This window comes from Saccostrea cucullata, unplaced genomic scaffold, assembly GCF_032062105.1.
Source record: "Saccostrea cucullata isolate Sc308-1 unplaced genomic scaffold, CSIRO_AGI_Scuc_v1 ctg11978, whole genome shotgun sequence".
NCBI lineage: Eukaryota > Metazoa > Mollusca > Bivalvia > Ostreida > Ostreidae > Saccostrea > Saccostrea cuccullata.
In genome coordinates this window covers 1-16,798 of record NW_026922469.1, presented here as the reverse complement: position 1 = coordinate 16,798, position 16,798 = coordinate 1, and the positions used below count along the sequence as shown (strand labels likewise).

Sequence of the window (16,798 nt, the reverse complement as noted above, 5' to 3'; positions counted from 1 at the left end):
TTGGCAGGAAACAGAGAAAGAGCCCTATAACTAACAAGATTATGACCAGAGAGAGTAGTGAGACTGCCAGAAGGAACGTACTGTTTGAAATGGTTGTTTCTGCAAAAAAAAAAAGGGGAAAATGATTTTAAGTTCATTGACGGAACTTTTATAATGATAGTTATGGGTATCAAAACACTTTTCAGAAAGGCATGAAACAGATTTAGGCACTTTGTATGTGTCATTAATATCATTAAATGGTTTAAGGTATGTCACTCGTCAGCTTTTTAGAAAAATTCACGCAGAGCCTATTACGTAAAGAAATATTTATTAAAATTCAATTTTTATAAAATATTTATATTCAACGATGTAAATTTTTTAACATTCATCGAAAAAACTGCTTAAAAATCTACAAAAAAGCAAGATTAATAAGGCACTATTTCTTTTGGTGGAAGGATATTCAGCAGAAATTTCTGCAAATCTGCATATTTATTAAATTTAATGTCTTGAAACTTTAGCCTCACATACTTCTACTCGGAAAATATTTTTCATTATGATATTGCAGGAATATTTAATATAGATCTTAATTTATATTTTTAGAACAGTTTTTACACCTACCCTCTTCCCACTTTTGGAAACTGATACACTGTAATCAGGTATGAAGAGGTTACGTTTTATAATGGAATTAGTAAAATATTACAAATGTATTACATGTGCTACATGTAATAGCTGTCTTAAAGGTACTTGAACACAGATTTGAAGTTAATATTTTCTCATATTTTCTGTAAAATATCACGAATTATATATTTTAATAGCATTTCACACAAAAATTAATTAAAAATCTTATTTCATTTAAAAGTTATTAAAACTTCAAATTTTTTTGGCGGGTTTGATTGACACATCCTTGCACTTTCACAAATTTTAACCTTTTTCTTAATCCTAAGGAAAAGTGGCAATTTTGATGTGTATTAATGAGAAATATTAAAACTTTTATCAAGAAAAATAATTTTATTCAGAGTAGAAATCTTAGAAAGCAAAATACCTTCACAAGTATCGTCATTCCGAACTAAGAGATGCGTACAGAGTTTAGCAAATTGAGCACACTCGTGTTATGTACACAGTTTTTGTAAACAGGGCTCGAGTTCTGTTATTGTTTATATTTAGAATTCACCGGGTGTGTTCAATCGCCATAGTCTGCTTACCACATCTGCACGGACTGACAATATATTGTGTGTTTGTTTTGCTTTCGAACATATTTACTCTGAATTTTCTGGATTATAGTACTGTATTTATTTTTTTCATTTATACAAAACGAGATTGCCACTTTTCCTAAGGATTAAGAACAAAATTAAATTTGTGAGAGTGCAAGGATATGTCAATCAAACCCGCCGAAAAATTTGAAATTTCAATATCTTTAAAATGGAATAAGATTTTTAATTAATTTTTGGTTAAAATGCTATTAAAATATATAAGTCGTAATTTTATAGAGAAAATAATAACTTCAAATCTGTGTCCAAGTACTTTTAACTTGACTTGACTTCTAAATATAAACAGTGATAAAATAACTCCTGTTTGAAAAGAGAATACTAATACGGGATTTTTTTTCCATTAAGCTAATCTGACTCGAAGACTCGACTGAGATTTTTGAATAACATTTTTTCCTGCGTTCTTCCGTATATTAGCACGTAATCATTTCACATTTTTTATTTCATTGTAAGACCCCGTGGTCCAATTTCAACCAAATTGTTACAAATTACCTTTTGGTAAAAGAAATTCAAATTTGTTTAAAGGAAGGGCCACCACACCTTCTTCTATTAGGAAAAAAAGCGAAAAAACAAACGCAATGGTCCTAACTCATAAAAAAAGATAAAACACATAATCATAAATATTGTCTTAGTCAAACACACAATTCAGAGGCAAAGAGAAAAACATATATGCATCGCCAGTTTTGCTTTAAAAAGTTTTTTCAGTATAATTTTGTTCAATTACTTGATAGTTGATCAAGATTAATGTACTCCGTTTTGGTTTTAATTTCTGTATTCCTTATCTCCATATAGTGAAACCTTTCGACCTCAGAATATTCAGTCGATAAATCCTTATGGATATCAGTATACACGTTGTTGTCTTTTTTTGATATGGATTGTTCGTAGACAGGGCTATTATTGTTAGGTTTAGAGGAATGGTGTTTTTTCTTCAGAAAAATGACAAACAATATTGCTATCAACACTAGCACAGCCACAGATAACAATGAAACGACGATCGAAGGCGGTGTGGTCCAGGTGTTCCCGTCTGTTAAAAGAAGAAATTCCATATGAAAATTTTCATTATGGCGCAGCTTGTGAGTATAAATTCAGTCAACCTTATAACAAACATCCTTATAAGGAATTGACTCTTTAAATAAAATGATTTAAATTCCCACGACTTTACAATATATTGTTTACTTAATAGATATAACGAAACACTGTTACATGTACAATGTGTATAACGAAGCAAAATCGCCAATCTCTGACACTTTCTTTACTGTAGTTACTGATGGATATTCTTCAATATCTTGTATGATATATTTACAATATTTATTTCTTGACTACAGGTATCCCTTGCTTTCCATACATTAATATAAGTTATCAACCACAATTTACACAATTTTATAACAAAAATAGCATCGAAATATTTATTTGCAGATAATCTGAAACGTAAAAATTCAATAGATCTTAGTTTAGCTATAATTATTTACAAAGTGATTTTTTTTTGTGCTATTTAACTAAAGTTACAGGGCAACAAAATTGATTAAAAGTTCAAAAAAAAGAACATAATTCAAGAATATGTATCTTTTTTTAACAAAAAAAGAATATAAATGCTGCTACATATAGAACGTATAAATGTGGATGCGGAAGTCCGAGTCAATGAAACTAAATAAGAATATAACAATAAGTTTTTTTCATAGCGATTTTCTTTCGAGGTATTAAAATACCTAAATGCCAATTATAACCGAAAGGAAAACAGTCAAAGAATATTAAAGTTAGTATAGCATGCTAGGGCATCAACGATAGTTTGAAACATTGGACAATTTGCATAACGGGCGAAGCTCGTTATGCATAAATTATCCCATGTTTCCCACTTTCGTTGATGTCCTTGGCATACTATATTGATTAGACAGTGATTCCTTTTATTTCCATTTCATTTTGAAATGAAATTGTAGTTTAAGACTATAAAAAAGAAGATATGGATTTAAATTACAAGAGGACTCCTATGCCAATTTCATGTGTCCTCGTCCACTTATATCATACACAATAGCAGCCGCACGAGATTTACATGCATATTTGGCCTCCTTAGGGTCAGACACAGACACAGATGCGCACGAGATTTGCATGCATATTAGGACTCCTTAGCTCCTGACCTATTACCTGCCTAATTCACATTCCGATAGAATTATCAAGAAATCAACTCCGCTAACTTTGAAAGAGTTATCACAGAGAACAAATTTAGAAATGGAAAATTACAAGATAAACAGTATTCTCATTCAATTAACCTTTTGTATCTCAGCTTAAAAACTTCAAAAGTTGAAAAAAAAAATTCACAAAACTTTTTTGAGCGATATCAATCGAGAAAAATAGTTTCCACTTTTCGCAATGTATATTTCTCAACGATCATTTAAATCTCAAAAATAGAATTAATATTTTTTGTAGATGTAAGAAGTATTCTCTATTCTCTCCTGTATATACTATGGATCTTCACATATACCTGTAGTTGCACGAGAATTATCAACCACGACTTCCGTTTCACAGAAAAATCCTGATCTGCCATCGATACATCCATTACATTGACCTGTTGAAGAATCGCACAGCCTACCTCTGCAGTATTCACCGCAGGTCATGTTACATTCCTCTCCGTAGAAACTTGGATCACATTCTGAAGAAAGAGTAGTGCATAAAATTAATGTTTGAAAAACATTCCATCTTCCGAAACCTACCCAAATGTGATTTTAATTAACACATTATTTGATTAAAACTACAAGTATTTATGTCTAAGAGTAAGCAAGTATATATTGAAGTCCAAAGAAAATGTTCTAGAAAAAGGAACCTTTGCAAAAAAAAAAATTACGTAAACAGAAAATAAAATTATTTTAGAATTTGAACCAAATGTCAGAGTTGTTATTATGAGAAAATTTCACAACCGTCCCCTCAGCTATGTTAAGGACTGATATGGAAAATGTGACCTTTGCACCGTTTTAATATGTATTGCTTCTTTTAAAAAAATTTAACAAAGCAACTGAATACTTGTAGAAAAGGTAATATAGCTATCAATAATGGATAGGACTGGGCCGTAGTTATTACCAGTTATATCGCACGTATCAGCTGTTTGTCACGTGACTTGTATAAAAATAGAATTGTTAAGCTGAATGTAGGAAATGTGGATAGTGCAAGGGCATACGCTTGTTTTTCAAGAAAATAATTGATACACATTAAAAGAGGTTTATATCCTCTACCCAAAAAGTGCTGGGAGCTAGTCAGTGCTGTTTGCGAAGTACTTACAATTTTGCCGAAAATGCTTATAATAGCTAAAAATTTCCACTTCGCTTAAATTCTGTTATAAATAAAATTAATGTTATGCAGACCAGGATCAGCTCCCAGCACTTTTCAAAATATACACTATATGAGCAATAAATATTCCAAATTTAAGCTCAAACAAAATAGTCTATGCCCTTGCACTTTTGATGTATGTCACGAATACGCTCATCATTTTAGCGATATTCTCCATATTCCTTATCCCTGTGCAGCTTCAATGCTACTAGATAAATTCATATTCTATACACATTGTATTTAATAAATTATTTTCTTTTAGTTTTAATGATTAGGTCTAAAACATAGCAATGGTATCATATTTATTTAAGCATTCTTGTAATTATTAAACCAGTGAATTTACTCCTCCGGATCACTTGTGCTGCGTCATGTCAAGGCTGATGACGTCATATTTGACAAAAGGCTTTCTTCTATTACTCGACTGTATAGCTATCAAGTGTTGCAATTTTACAAGATTTTATGAATAATCGATAAAATAGATAAATTCAAGTTGTTATTTACACATGATCATATCATTAATTAATTTTTGTAGCTTGTTAAATTTCAATGACGTCACAATTAAACTTCCAATACAATGTACAAGGAATGTGAACTCTGACCTTCCTTAACATAGCCGAGCCATCCCTGTATTCAGGAAACATTAAGCAATGCTTATTTATTTTGTTTCATTTTAGATCAATACAGTATAGGTTCCATATTGAGTTACAGTATATACCATAATATGTCTCTGCACAAATCGTAATAATTTTTTTAAAGTTACGTCTATTTGGCATTCAGTATTATTGTGTTTATTATGCCATCATTTACTTCACCGAATAATAGGCATTGTCTCATTACTTTCTTTGCTAAAAATCAAAAAAAAAACTTATTTATGGTAAACGTCCAAATATCATCTTATTGCATTGTATTTCAATCAAAACATCTCAAATAGGTGATCCTTTTTGTTCAGTCTAATGTAATATAAATATCACTTTACTTCAACGATAAACAAAAATTAGAGTGTTATTATCAAAGGGATAATTGTTTGAAATTATTCTGAACAAAACTTTAATTTAAAAAAGTAAACCCAATGCATCATAAATAAAGATTTATAGAAACTATTGAAATTAACTTACCGTCACATTTCCTACCAGCCCAACTCTCAATACAGCCATCCATACACTCCCCAGTGACAGCGTCACACGATGTAATATTTTTACAGTTAGGAATGTAGCAAGGAGCATTACAATTCTGACCAAAGTATCCATATCGACACTCTACAAAGAAAGACGAGGACCTCGATTTAAATATTGTGTAGAAGAAATGAGCAACAAAGATTGTTGATCACTTGTTATTTTTAAACATCAAGGATAAAATAAAGCTAATCTTGTTGACTTTAATGCACAGAACTGATAAGGGCAATCAAAAGACCAGGATTTTTGTCGTACAGGTTCAAACCACTTTCTAAAAATGAGACTTCTCTGTTAAATGAAACAGTAACAAGTGGTTTTTGGGGTCAAAACGCTCACCTGAGTAATTTTGTCCATGCCATTCTTCCGCAGACCCCCACCCCCCCCCCCCCTTGTTATACTTATTGTGGCCAAATGCTATGACCTGCGGTCATGATTTGGGAATAACATGAATTTACACTACACCAGCATGCCTTCGCACAAGTTTCACCTTTCCTGGCCTATGAGTTTCTGAGAAGAGGACGTTTATTTTATTTTTTTTTTGCTCTATCTTTCAATGTGAAGCTTGAATTCCCTATTGTGGCCCCGCCTAGCCACCAGGGTCATAAATTGTATGATTTAGAATATACGCCACCTAAATATGCTTCGACATAAGTTTCAACTTTCCTGGCCTAATGGTTCTTTGTTTTTTAAAAATTTTCCTGTATATTTTAATTTCAAATTTTGGATCTCTATCGTGTCCCCTTCCTACTCCCATGGGTCATGATTTGTATAATTTAGAATCTACTTTACCCCGATATGTTTCCACATAAGTTTCAGCTTTACTGGCCCAGTGGTATTTGAGAAGAAGATTTTAATGACCCCACCCTATTTTAGTCTTCTTTTGATTATCTCCTTTTGGAAGGGATATCGCCCCCTTATTTTCACAATCAAATTTCCCATCACTCAAATAATGCTACTTTAGTTGACATCGCCCTATTATAAACTCGAAAAAGTGCGAAATGGTGAAAAATCTACTAAGATAGTAAGTTGGAGGAATTTCTCTGTATACGGTAATATGGAGAGGCCAAAAAAAAGGCATGAATACAATTTCAAAAGACCGCGCAGAGAGAATAAGGAAGCATACAAAATATTCTACATTCACTAGATGAGTGCTACATTAAGACGTCATGGTAGGCGAGATGACGTCAATTTTAGAACATAAGTTTTTTGAATATTGTGTTACGGATTTCCCCCATGACCAAAATAACCCACAGATTGGATCACCCCAATTTATGCCCTGAATATTTAATCTACGTATCGTAATTTTATTTACAGATATCATGGGAATATTACCAATCATCGTATGTCATTAATGTATGCTTTATAATTGATTGTCTATGTTTATTTCATGAATATCGTTTGGTTTTATTGTACAAACCCGAATTTCCTCCACAGATCGTAATGACTTATGGTCGTCTGGCATTGTTATTCAATCAAGGTACCCAAATCCAACTTGGCATCGTTACCAAAACAATTCCCAAACAACAAATCATCCCTTTTCCCGCATTTGTAATGCTGAAGCCTTTACTTGATGCAAAAGTTATGAGTGTTACCATACAAACGTCGCGCGAATACTGGCGGTACCGCTTGTTATTCGCACGTGAACTAATTCGCACCGGAATACCAAAAGGTATATAAAGAAGGCACTTTAGACTTTTTCTTCAGTCTGGGGGGTTGGTCAGCCCCTTTAACATCTGACCAACTCAGAGTCCCAACTCCCCATCATTGGGTAAAAATTGAGGCCTTCACATTGGGTAAATTTACCAATATTGGGTAATCCAATCTACTTAATTATTATACATCCTGACCCAACCATAATCAGCTGAACAGATTGTCCCATTGTTGATATTGTGGAACCCAATCAGCTGACCCTTATATATATATCCTGACCCAACCATAATCAGCTGAACAGATTGTCCCATTGTTGATATTGTGGAACCCAATCAGCTGACCCTTATATATATATCCTGACCCAACCATAATCAGCTGAACAGATTGTCCCATTGTTGATATTGTGGAACCCAATCAGCTGACCCTTATATATATCGTGTCCCATTATCCATAAGTATACTCTGTTTGTATTTTATTAATCATAAATCATTATTGTCATTGTTTGAATAAATTCATTTTATAGATAAACAAGTCTTGTTGATTAATCAAGGTAAATCTCAGGAATAAGAGGACCCACATAATATTTGTAACACCCAAGATCGGGTCACGTTACAATTTGGTGTCAGAAGTGGGATATCCATTTGCTTATTTCTGTTTACCAAAATTTTTCTATTATAAAGACAAAAGAAATTTTAAATTTTTGTATATTTTTATTGACCCAATCAATTTTTGTACCCAATATTTATAATGGAAACTGAAGAAAATTTTGATTCAGAAGTCACTTTCAAATCACACCCATCCTCGTCCAATGCTGTGGAAGATAATCGGGATCATAATTTACCCGCTCCTAGTCTCCAATTTTCCCCAATGGCATCAGATTCAGTACCGCCTGCAAAGAACAATCAATTGGACATGTTAGTGTCTATGGTACAAAGTGTTAACAAACAATTGTTGGGTATGAGACATGAATATCATGAATTGAGAGATCATGTTAATCATTTAGAAAGAAAATTTGAAAACCCAACCTATGACAGGGGAGACAATCATCACACAGCCAGTGTCTCAAGATCCAGACCCATTCACCCAGTACACTCTTATGATGATTTCCACCCCCATCTTCATACAGACCCAACAAAAGGGCAAAGGGAATATACACGTCACCCAGTAACAATGTTGGGTACCCATTATTCCCCCTCACTTGAAATGAATAGAAATGAAAATGGTATGCCTCTCCCGTCTGCATCCAAAACCCATGTTACTATAAAACCTCAAACTTTTGATGGATCAGAGGACTTTGACGAGTACCTCGCCCAGTTTGAAATTTTAGTTGACTTGCATGGGTGGGACTATAAAACTAAATCTCTGTACCTAGCTAGTAGTCTGACAGGGAGTGCCCGGGCTCTATTGAGCGAGTTAAACGAAAATCAGAGAAGGGATTTTAATGCTCTTGTGAAAATTTTGACTAGGAGATATGGCTCTATTGAAAGGTCTGAAATGTACCGTGCCCAACTTAAAACCAAAACTAGGGGTGCAAATGAATCCTTACCCGAATTGGCCCAATCTATTAAAAAGCTAACTCGTCAAGCTTACCCAACGGCCGACCCAACCATTATAAGCATTCTGGCCCTTGATCAATTTATTGATGCCCTACCAGACCCAGATATGCGATTAAGGTTAAGGGAAGCTAAACCCAAAGACATAAACGAAGCTGAAATTTTAGCCATTCGGTTGGAAACATATAGATTAGCAGACGCCCAACGAAATAAAACTGTTCATGCCATTAACAAATCAGAACCCATCCAAAACTTGCGGGATGACCTACAATCCCTTACCCAAGAAATCAGAGCCCTAGTAAGGAATTGTCAAATGCCTACCCATAATTTGACAGAAACCCCTTATGCACATTATGTATATGAGAACTCATACCAAAACCCCTATGCGAATTATTCCAATATGGGCTCATATGAAAACTCCAAACCCAACTACCAAAACAATAAACCCACAAATTATGGACCAAGACCCCAAGGTTCACCCTACCAAGGAAAATCTAACAAATGGAAAAATTTCCCCAAGAATCCAAATCAAAATCAATTCCAACCTCAAAATCAGGGAAACTACCCAACGTCGAATTCAGGGGTCGGAAGTCGACAGGTTCAAGGGGCAGGCCCCAACACTTGCCATTAAACGTGTCTCAACCTCTCTCACTAAAACCCAAACCCAATATTGAAAATAAAACAGAATTTGAATCCAAGAAAGAAATCCCTTGTACTGAACCTATCCCCAAAGAAATTTTAGTGAGAGATATAAATGGGGAAAATGATGGGATTTATGTTACTGGAAAAATTGGAAATAAAGAAACAAATATACTAATAGATACAGGTGCTAGTATGACTATTGTCAGCACCCAATTCTTCGAAAATTTGGATACTGCGGAAAAGCCCCAATATACCCCAGTATCTATCAAACTTACATCTGCAAGTGGTAATGCAATCCCAGTTAAGGGAGAATGCCCAATCAAAATATCCCTTGAAAATTTTCAAGTTACCCATAAAGTACTTGTGGCCGACATACAATACCCATGCATATTGGGACTAGATTTTATGACCCAGAATTCATGTGAACTTTTTGTAAAACAGATGAAACTAAAGGTACAGGGTATAGACATTCCCTGCTTTAGTAAATCTTGTGTGAAAATTGTGTCTTGTGGCAAGATAAGTCTTGCCGAGGATATTGGAAATCCTCCCCATTATGATTATGTTGATCCCAAAAAGGTAGATGACCCTTTATTTCGGGATGAGGTTGGAAAAATAGAACCTATCCCAAGTTTTGTTGAGAAAAATGAATTAACCCCTGTAACTGTGAACAGAGAGGTCACAGTTTGTCACATGAATATGAATGATGATTGTAGCTTAGTACATGAAAATACCCAAAGTGCCACAGTCAAATGTGATGACAAAATACTAGATGTATTGGAAGACCCAACCAATACCCAAACCATTAATGCTTGTAGCCAAGAGCTCGGCTCTCAAACTCCAAACCACTTGCTATGTATGAATGTTGAGAATGTCCCAAAAGAAATTACAAATGGATCAAAGAAAGAGTTCCATTTGAGCGAAAATTGCCATGAAACTTTTGACAAACTCCAAAGAGCCCTGACAAGTTCCCCAACCTTGTCCTACCCCTACAATGAAAAATTACAAAATGGTGTTGGAAAATCTTATGTACCATACCCATCACTTAACCGAGACATGATGATCCCTAGTTCATACCTTGCTGTGAGGGACCCGGAGCCTTCCAAACCGTATGATGTACTTCCGGACATTGATCCTGGACATTTCCCAATGACGCTGGATTCGTAATACATGGACGCACACCGGACCTTTTGGATATTTCAAGGACTATATCGTATAACTTTGTGAACATTATAATAGTGAATATTCATGGTGTGGATTGAGATCTGTGATTTGTGTCCGTCATGACTTTTCTATTCCAATGGATCCAGGATTGGTAAGAAGTGATGAACTGTCATGAACAAAAACATTTTGGTAAAAGTGAATATGTTGATGATTTATGAACTGTTATTCATAATTTTGTTATTCATGCCTATGATTATAATTTGTTGACCACATTGTAAGTATTGATATGTATATATGTATTATTGTGGCCCTTGATTGTGTTTATTGTAAGTATTACTCTCCATGACAATATTCCCATGATAAATAGTCCCAAAAAATGAGACTTGATAAAACGATCCAACATTCGGGACGAATGTTTTCGTGGAGGGGGAGCTGTGTTACGGATTTCCCCCATGACCAAAATAACCCACAGATTGGATCACCCCAATTTATGCCCTGAATATTTAATCTACGTATCGTAATTTTATTTACAGATATCATGGGAATATTACCAATCATCGTATGTCATTAATGTATGCTTTATAATTGATTGTCTATGTTTATTTCATGAATATCGTTTGGTTTTATTGTACAAACCCGAATTTCCTCCACAGATCGTAATGACTTATGGTCGTCTGGCATTGTTATTCAATCAAGGTACCCAAATCCAACTTGGCATCGTTACCAAAACAATTCCCAAACAACAAATCATCCCTTTTCCCGCATTTGTAATGCTGAAGCCTTTACTTGATGCAAAAGTTATGAGTGTTACCATACAAACGTCGCGCGAATACTGGCGGTACCGCTTGTTATTCGCACGTGAACTAATTCGCACCGGAATACCAAAAGGTATATAAAGAAGGCACTTTAGACTTTTTCTTCAGTCTGGGGGGTTGGTCAGCCCCTTTAACATCTGACCAACTCAGAGTCCCAACTCCCCATCATTGGGTAAAAATTGAGGCCTTCACATTGGGTAAATTTACCAATATTGGGTAATCCAATCTACTTAATTATTATACATCCTGACCCAACCATAATCAGCTGAACAGATTGTCCCATTGTTGATATTGTGGAACCCAATCAGCTGACCCTTATATATATATCCTGACCCAACCATAATCAGCTGAACAGATTGTCCCATTGTTGATATTGTGGAACCCAATCAGCTGACCCTTATATATATATCCTGACCCAACCATAATCAGCTGAACAGATTGTCCCATTGTTGATATTGTGGAACCCAATCAGCTGACCCTTATATATATCGTGTCCCATTATCCATAAGTATACTCTGTTTGTATTTTATTAATCATAAATCATTATTGTCATTGTTTGAATAAATTCATTTTATAGATAAACAAGTCTTGTTGATTAATCAAGGTAAATCTCAGGAATAAGAGGACCCACATAATATTTGTAACACCCAAGATCGGGTCACGTTACAATTGTTATTTAGAGATGTAATTTAAGTCTTCTCTGAGTTGCTACAAAATGCATGTACAAACACTTATTTAAAAACCGAGTATCAAGAAATCAAAGATGTTTTACATGTACAGTGTAATCGTCACTGTAATCGTGTACGTAAAAGACATGAGGAATTTAAATAATTATATACATTTGGTTAAATGGACAAAATCATTTAAAACATTTTACTGACTGAAAAGAAGCAGATAGGCATATTATTTCTCTGGTAAATTAAAATGTAGAACCAAGATTAGGAAATATTCAAAAACCATACCCGATTGAAATAAAACCGATCCCGATCGAAAATAATTCAAAATTTATAAAGTTGTCATACTAAAGCCACCTATAAGACATGGATAAAAATAAATAAAGTAAATTTTGAACTATATAACAACAAAAGAGCCAGATTTAACAATACAATTATAGTATTTTCTTCTTTATATAATTATGATAGGGATCGGTTTAATTTGGGAAAAATCATAGATAATAGGTGAATTTGAATCCTCTTATGTCCCTCAATATACCTGTTCCCACCAATTTTATGAAGTGATTCAAAAGTTTGTACTTCGTTTACATATTAACATGAGGAAAAAATTCTGTCAGATAGTAATGTATTGGATTTTATAACGTATCAAAAATCGGATACTGAATTCAAAAAAGTCATTTGCTAAACTCAAGTTTGGACCACATATTTTTTTTTCCAAAGAAATATTATTTGGAGTCTTAAACATTAAGAAATAAAAGATGAGAGTCTATGCTATAAATAATATTGATTGACACACCCAGCTTTTAAGTATTTGTTACATATAAAACAAAATAAAAACGTAATATCTTTTTACCCTCATGTTGACCTTTTTACACTTAAAATTAGACGTTTACCAAAAAATAGGACTACAGGACCACTAAAATAATTTTTGATGTTGCCATGTAATAACACTTGTTTTATTAAGTCTACATGCAAAAAAAATCCATGACATGCGATGTGCCACCTATTACCTGGTTTTTCGGTAGAAAGCCTCTTAAGTAACTTGGGGATTGATCATGTCGTGTAAAGAGAATTTGGCTAAGATGGCATGGACAAAGATACGTAAAATGGAGTTTAAAAGCAGATATCGTGAATATTTTGTGAAATTCATTTGGAGTTCAGTTAATAAAACAGGTATGCTAATTTATTTTCATCGATTTTATTCTCTTTCGAATACAGTCAGCTATATACGTATCCCAGTCGGCCTTTCCTCTGTCATTTGTGACAAAAATAATGAAACAGCACAAAAATAAGCTGTATATTTCAAAACATAAGGTTTCTACAGATGGAAAGTTTGCCTCTTTAAATACTCGGAAAGTGCTGCTAGAATCCCGAGTTAGGCATAGTTTTACGAAAACTCTCGGTTCATACGTTAAAAATTCAAAACATGGGGTAAGGTATCGTGGGAGTGTGTGGAATAATTATTTTATTGACGGGACAATGGGATTCTAGCAGCACTTTTTAGGCACAAGAGATGTTTTTCAACTATATTATTTACTCAAAGAAATTATCAAACTCCGGGTATTGTTGTTCTGTTAGCTTTTTTATTAAGGAAAATTTCGCTTTTAATAGAAGTCACGTGATGCCGTGATGGTGGTGCACATCGCTGCGTTAGACACTCTTTTATCTTTATGTAATAGATAATTATAGTTTACCTTTATTAGCGGTTTCGGTAAATTATCAAACTTAATTTTTAAAATGTCTAAATTTCCCCAAAAAGTCCTTATTATGCTTCATCAACATGCCCGCGCGTAATTTCAGTAGTATGTGAAAGTTTAATACATTGATCATTACTTACTTTGATCACATTTATCTCCCCTCCATCCAGGTGAACATTCTCCAGGACAAGAACCGTTCACGCGGTTACACGGTTCATTATTAATGCAGTGTCCACATTGGGCAGAACATCCTTCACCATATTTACCAGCTGTGCATTCTAGAAAATATATAAGACGACAGTTGATGCAATGCAATTATGACAAATCTTTACTTTTTTATATTTTTGTTTTGTTTATTCATGAGATGTCAACAACCCTGTTAATACATGTAAACATCTTTATTATTTTTGCCATACTTTATTCAAATCAAGGAAGAGTGAATTGATTCAATTTTTGTTCTTGTATAAAACCCCAGTGTTGACCACAAAGAAGCATTGTATAAAAATTTTCATTGTCATTTTTTTCTTCTAAAAACGCCCAGGATTTTTTATTTCAAATGTTATCACTGCATCCTAATGTTCAGATGCACGTTACATCTCACAACATGTGCTTTTTCCTTTTCATGTAATTTTTCTTAATAAATCATACATCACAGTAATGTAAAATCAAGTCGGCTTATTAAGGAGAACAATGGGGAAATTAAAATTTTGATAAAAGACTAATTTGATATCATCTTCACTGTAGAGAAGTACAAGTATTTTTGATATGTCTTCTTAATTATTTTTTAATTAAGTACATGATTATATATAAGGCCCCAGGTCTTAAAAAGAAAATGGTGTTTACATAAAAAGGAAGAATTTTGATTCTTTACCTGTGTACAGGCTATAGTAAAAAGCATTGTGGTAATTACTTTTCCAATTGTCGACCAATTTTTTATATTTACAGTTTTTCACAATACTTTTGGAATTTAAAATTTGAACCCGATTAAATACTTTGTTTTCTGTTATTCATGGCGAAGACAAGACTCAGTTTATACTGTAATTCTCCATCACAGTTTAATTGTCCAAATAAAAACAAATCAAGAGAAAATGGTCAATTACATGTATCAAAGTATCAAGTATCAAAGCTTAATACATAGATACCTGTTTCACAATATTGTCCAATGTATCCACCGATACACTCAAAACATTCTCCAATCTGAAAGTGACATGTGTTATTCAAACAGTTCTGAGGACACCGGGTGCAGTTTTCTCCGTAAAATCCCAAGTCACATCCTACAGAAGTTGCAACGAAATACGTAATTCGAATTTAACTTCTGGATAAAATAATAAAAAATAACATAAAGTCTTGTACATAACTTTTTGCAAGTTCAGAAAGGATTCATTATTAGCAAACAAAGTGGCAAATAATTTTCCAAGTATGAATATGAATTATAGTTATAGTGTTACAGGATAGGCAACTCCTTCTTCGCCATGTTTATCTTCCCAAAACATCACGCACAACACTACAAGTTTTTCAATTTACATTTATCCCCAATGAACAGGATCTTTTCTGATTATTGTCATTTGTTCCTTTATTTTATAGAAATTGATTTATTAATAAATTTTAAAGCATAATAATTTAATAATTTAAATAATAAGAAAACAAACACCGAAATCGGCTATTTCTTGGAAATATGGCCGATCGGGGCATGTGCTGATTTTGCAAAAAAAAAAACAAAAAAAAAAAACAGATTTACTACTAAAATAAGGAGTATAATGCGTGCTTAAAACAAATCCTGAATAATTTTTGACAGATAATTACAAGATTTGATCTCAAATATGCAATAGTTTTAGAGATATAATTAATAAAAGTTGACTATCGAAATCCTGCGACTTACGAGATATCGCGAGACTTGCGGTAGTTGCCTTTTCCCTTAGTATATAGGTCCCTGGTTTTATATACAAATAAAAAACAGGGGATCTTTTCTCATTCATTGCAATTCTCAGTACTTCTCATTTTACTTCTGGTTAAAGCTACTTCGTAAATAAGAAACAAGTGAGTTTCATTTTTATTTCTCTGCTCTTCTGCAACATAAAAGCTAAAGATAACTAATAACATTCACTCGTTTAAAAATACTTAACTACATATTTCATACAATACATCACACTCATAGAAAACACACTTATAATAGAATTGACGTTAAAAGCTAAGTTATGTTCATACAATGACAAGTTGTCAACAATTTTTGACTTAAATAATCTCAAGAATAATGCTTATAACGAAGCGAAGCATCCACTCCCTGTTATTTATTTCGTTTTAACATGTTTACTGTATATGAAGTTTTAACAAAGTAGAAGGAGTATGACTCGATTAAAGCATAACAAGTTCTTGTCTAAAACTAGTTAATTGAGTAAAATCCTTTATCGTTTCCGAAAATTTCTTTAAGAACAGATGATACAAACAAAAAATGGATTCCTGGATTGGTATATTATGTTTTGCATAATTTCATTGCAAATTATGTAATTAATAAATTTTTAGAATATAAAGAAATAAACCATCTGTGTCCTACAAATTCTACTCTTCTGAAACCATTATTATTATTCTATAACAATATTTTCAGTCAAATTCAAATTCAGTCAAAAGTTTGTTTGTATCATCTGTCCTTAAAGAATCAAATTACTTAAAATGGTTTGAAATGTTCTTATAAAATTTACAAAAAAGGTTCATTTTTGTACGGAGGGCGTTAAAAAACAAACAAGGAATCAAAACATGGAATCATTTGCATTAAAGATTATGCTCTTTAAAGATGTTTAAATAGTAAAATTGAATATGGGGATAATTGATAATTTCATGAGGTCATAATGCATAGTTACATATTTAATCAAATTTAAAA

The 16,798-nt window shown here is 33.2% G+C and overlaps 1 protein-coding gene across 1 annotated transcript; it reads right to left on the bottom strand.

Moving 5' to 3' along the window:
* Window positions 1–1,968: 1,968 nt before the first annotated feature.
* On the bottom strand, window positions 1,969–15,197 carry LOC134261809 (multiple epidermal growth factor-like domains protein 10; the record flags this gene model as incomplete). The annotated part of the gene is made up of 5 exons (XM_062744205.1): window positions 1,969–2,268; window positions 3,721–3,888; window positions 5,675–5,815; window positions 14,064–14,201; window positions 15,066–15,197. Coding segments are annotated over 5 exons (879 nt in total), but the record flags the coding sequence as incomplete, so codon positions are not given.
* Window positions 15,198–16,798: the final 1,601 nt, after the last annotated feature.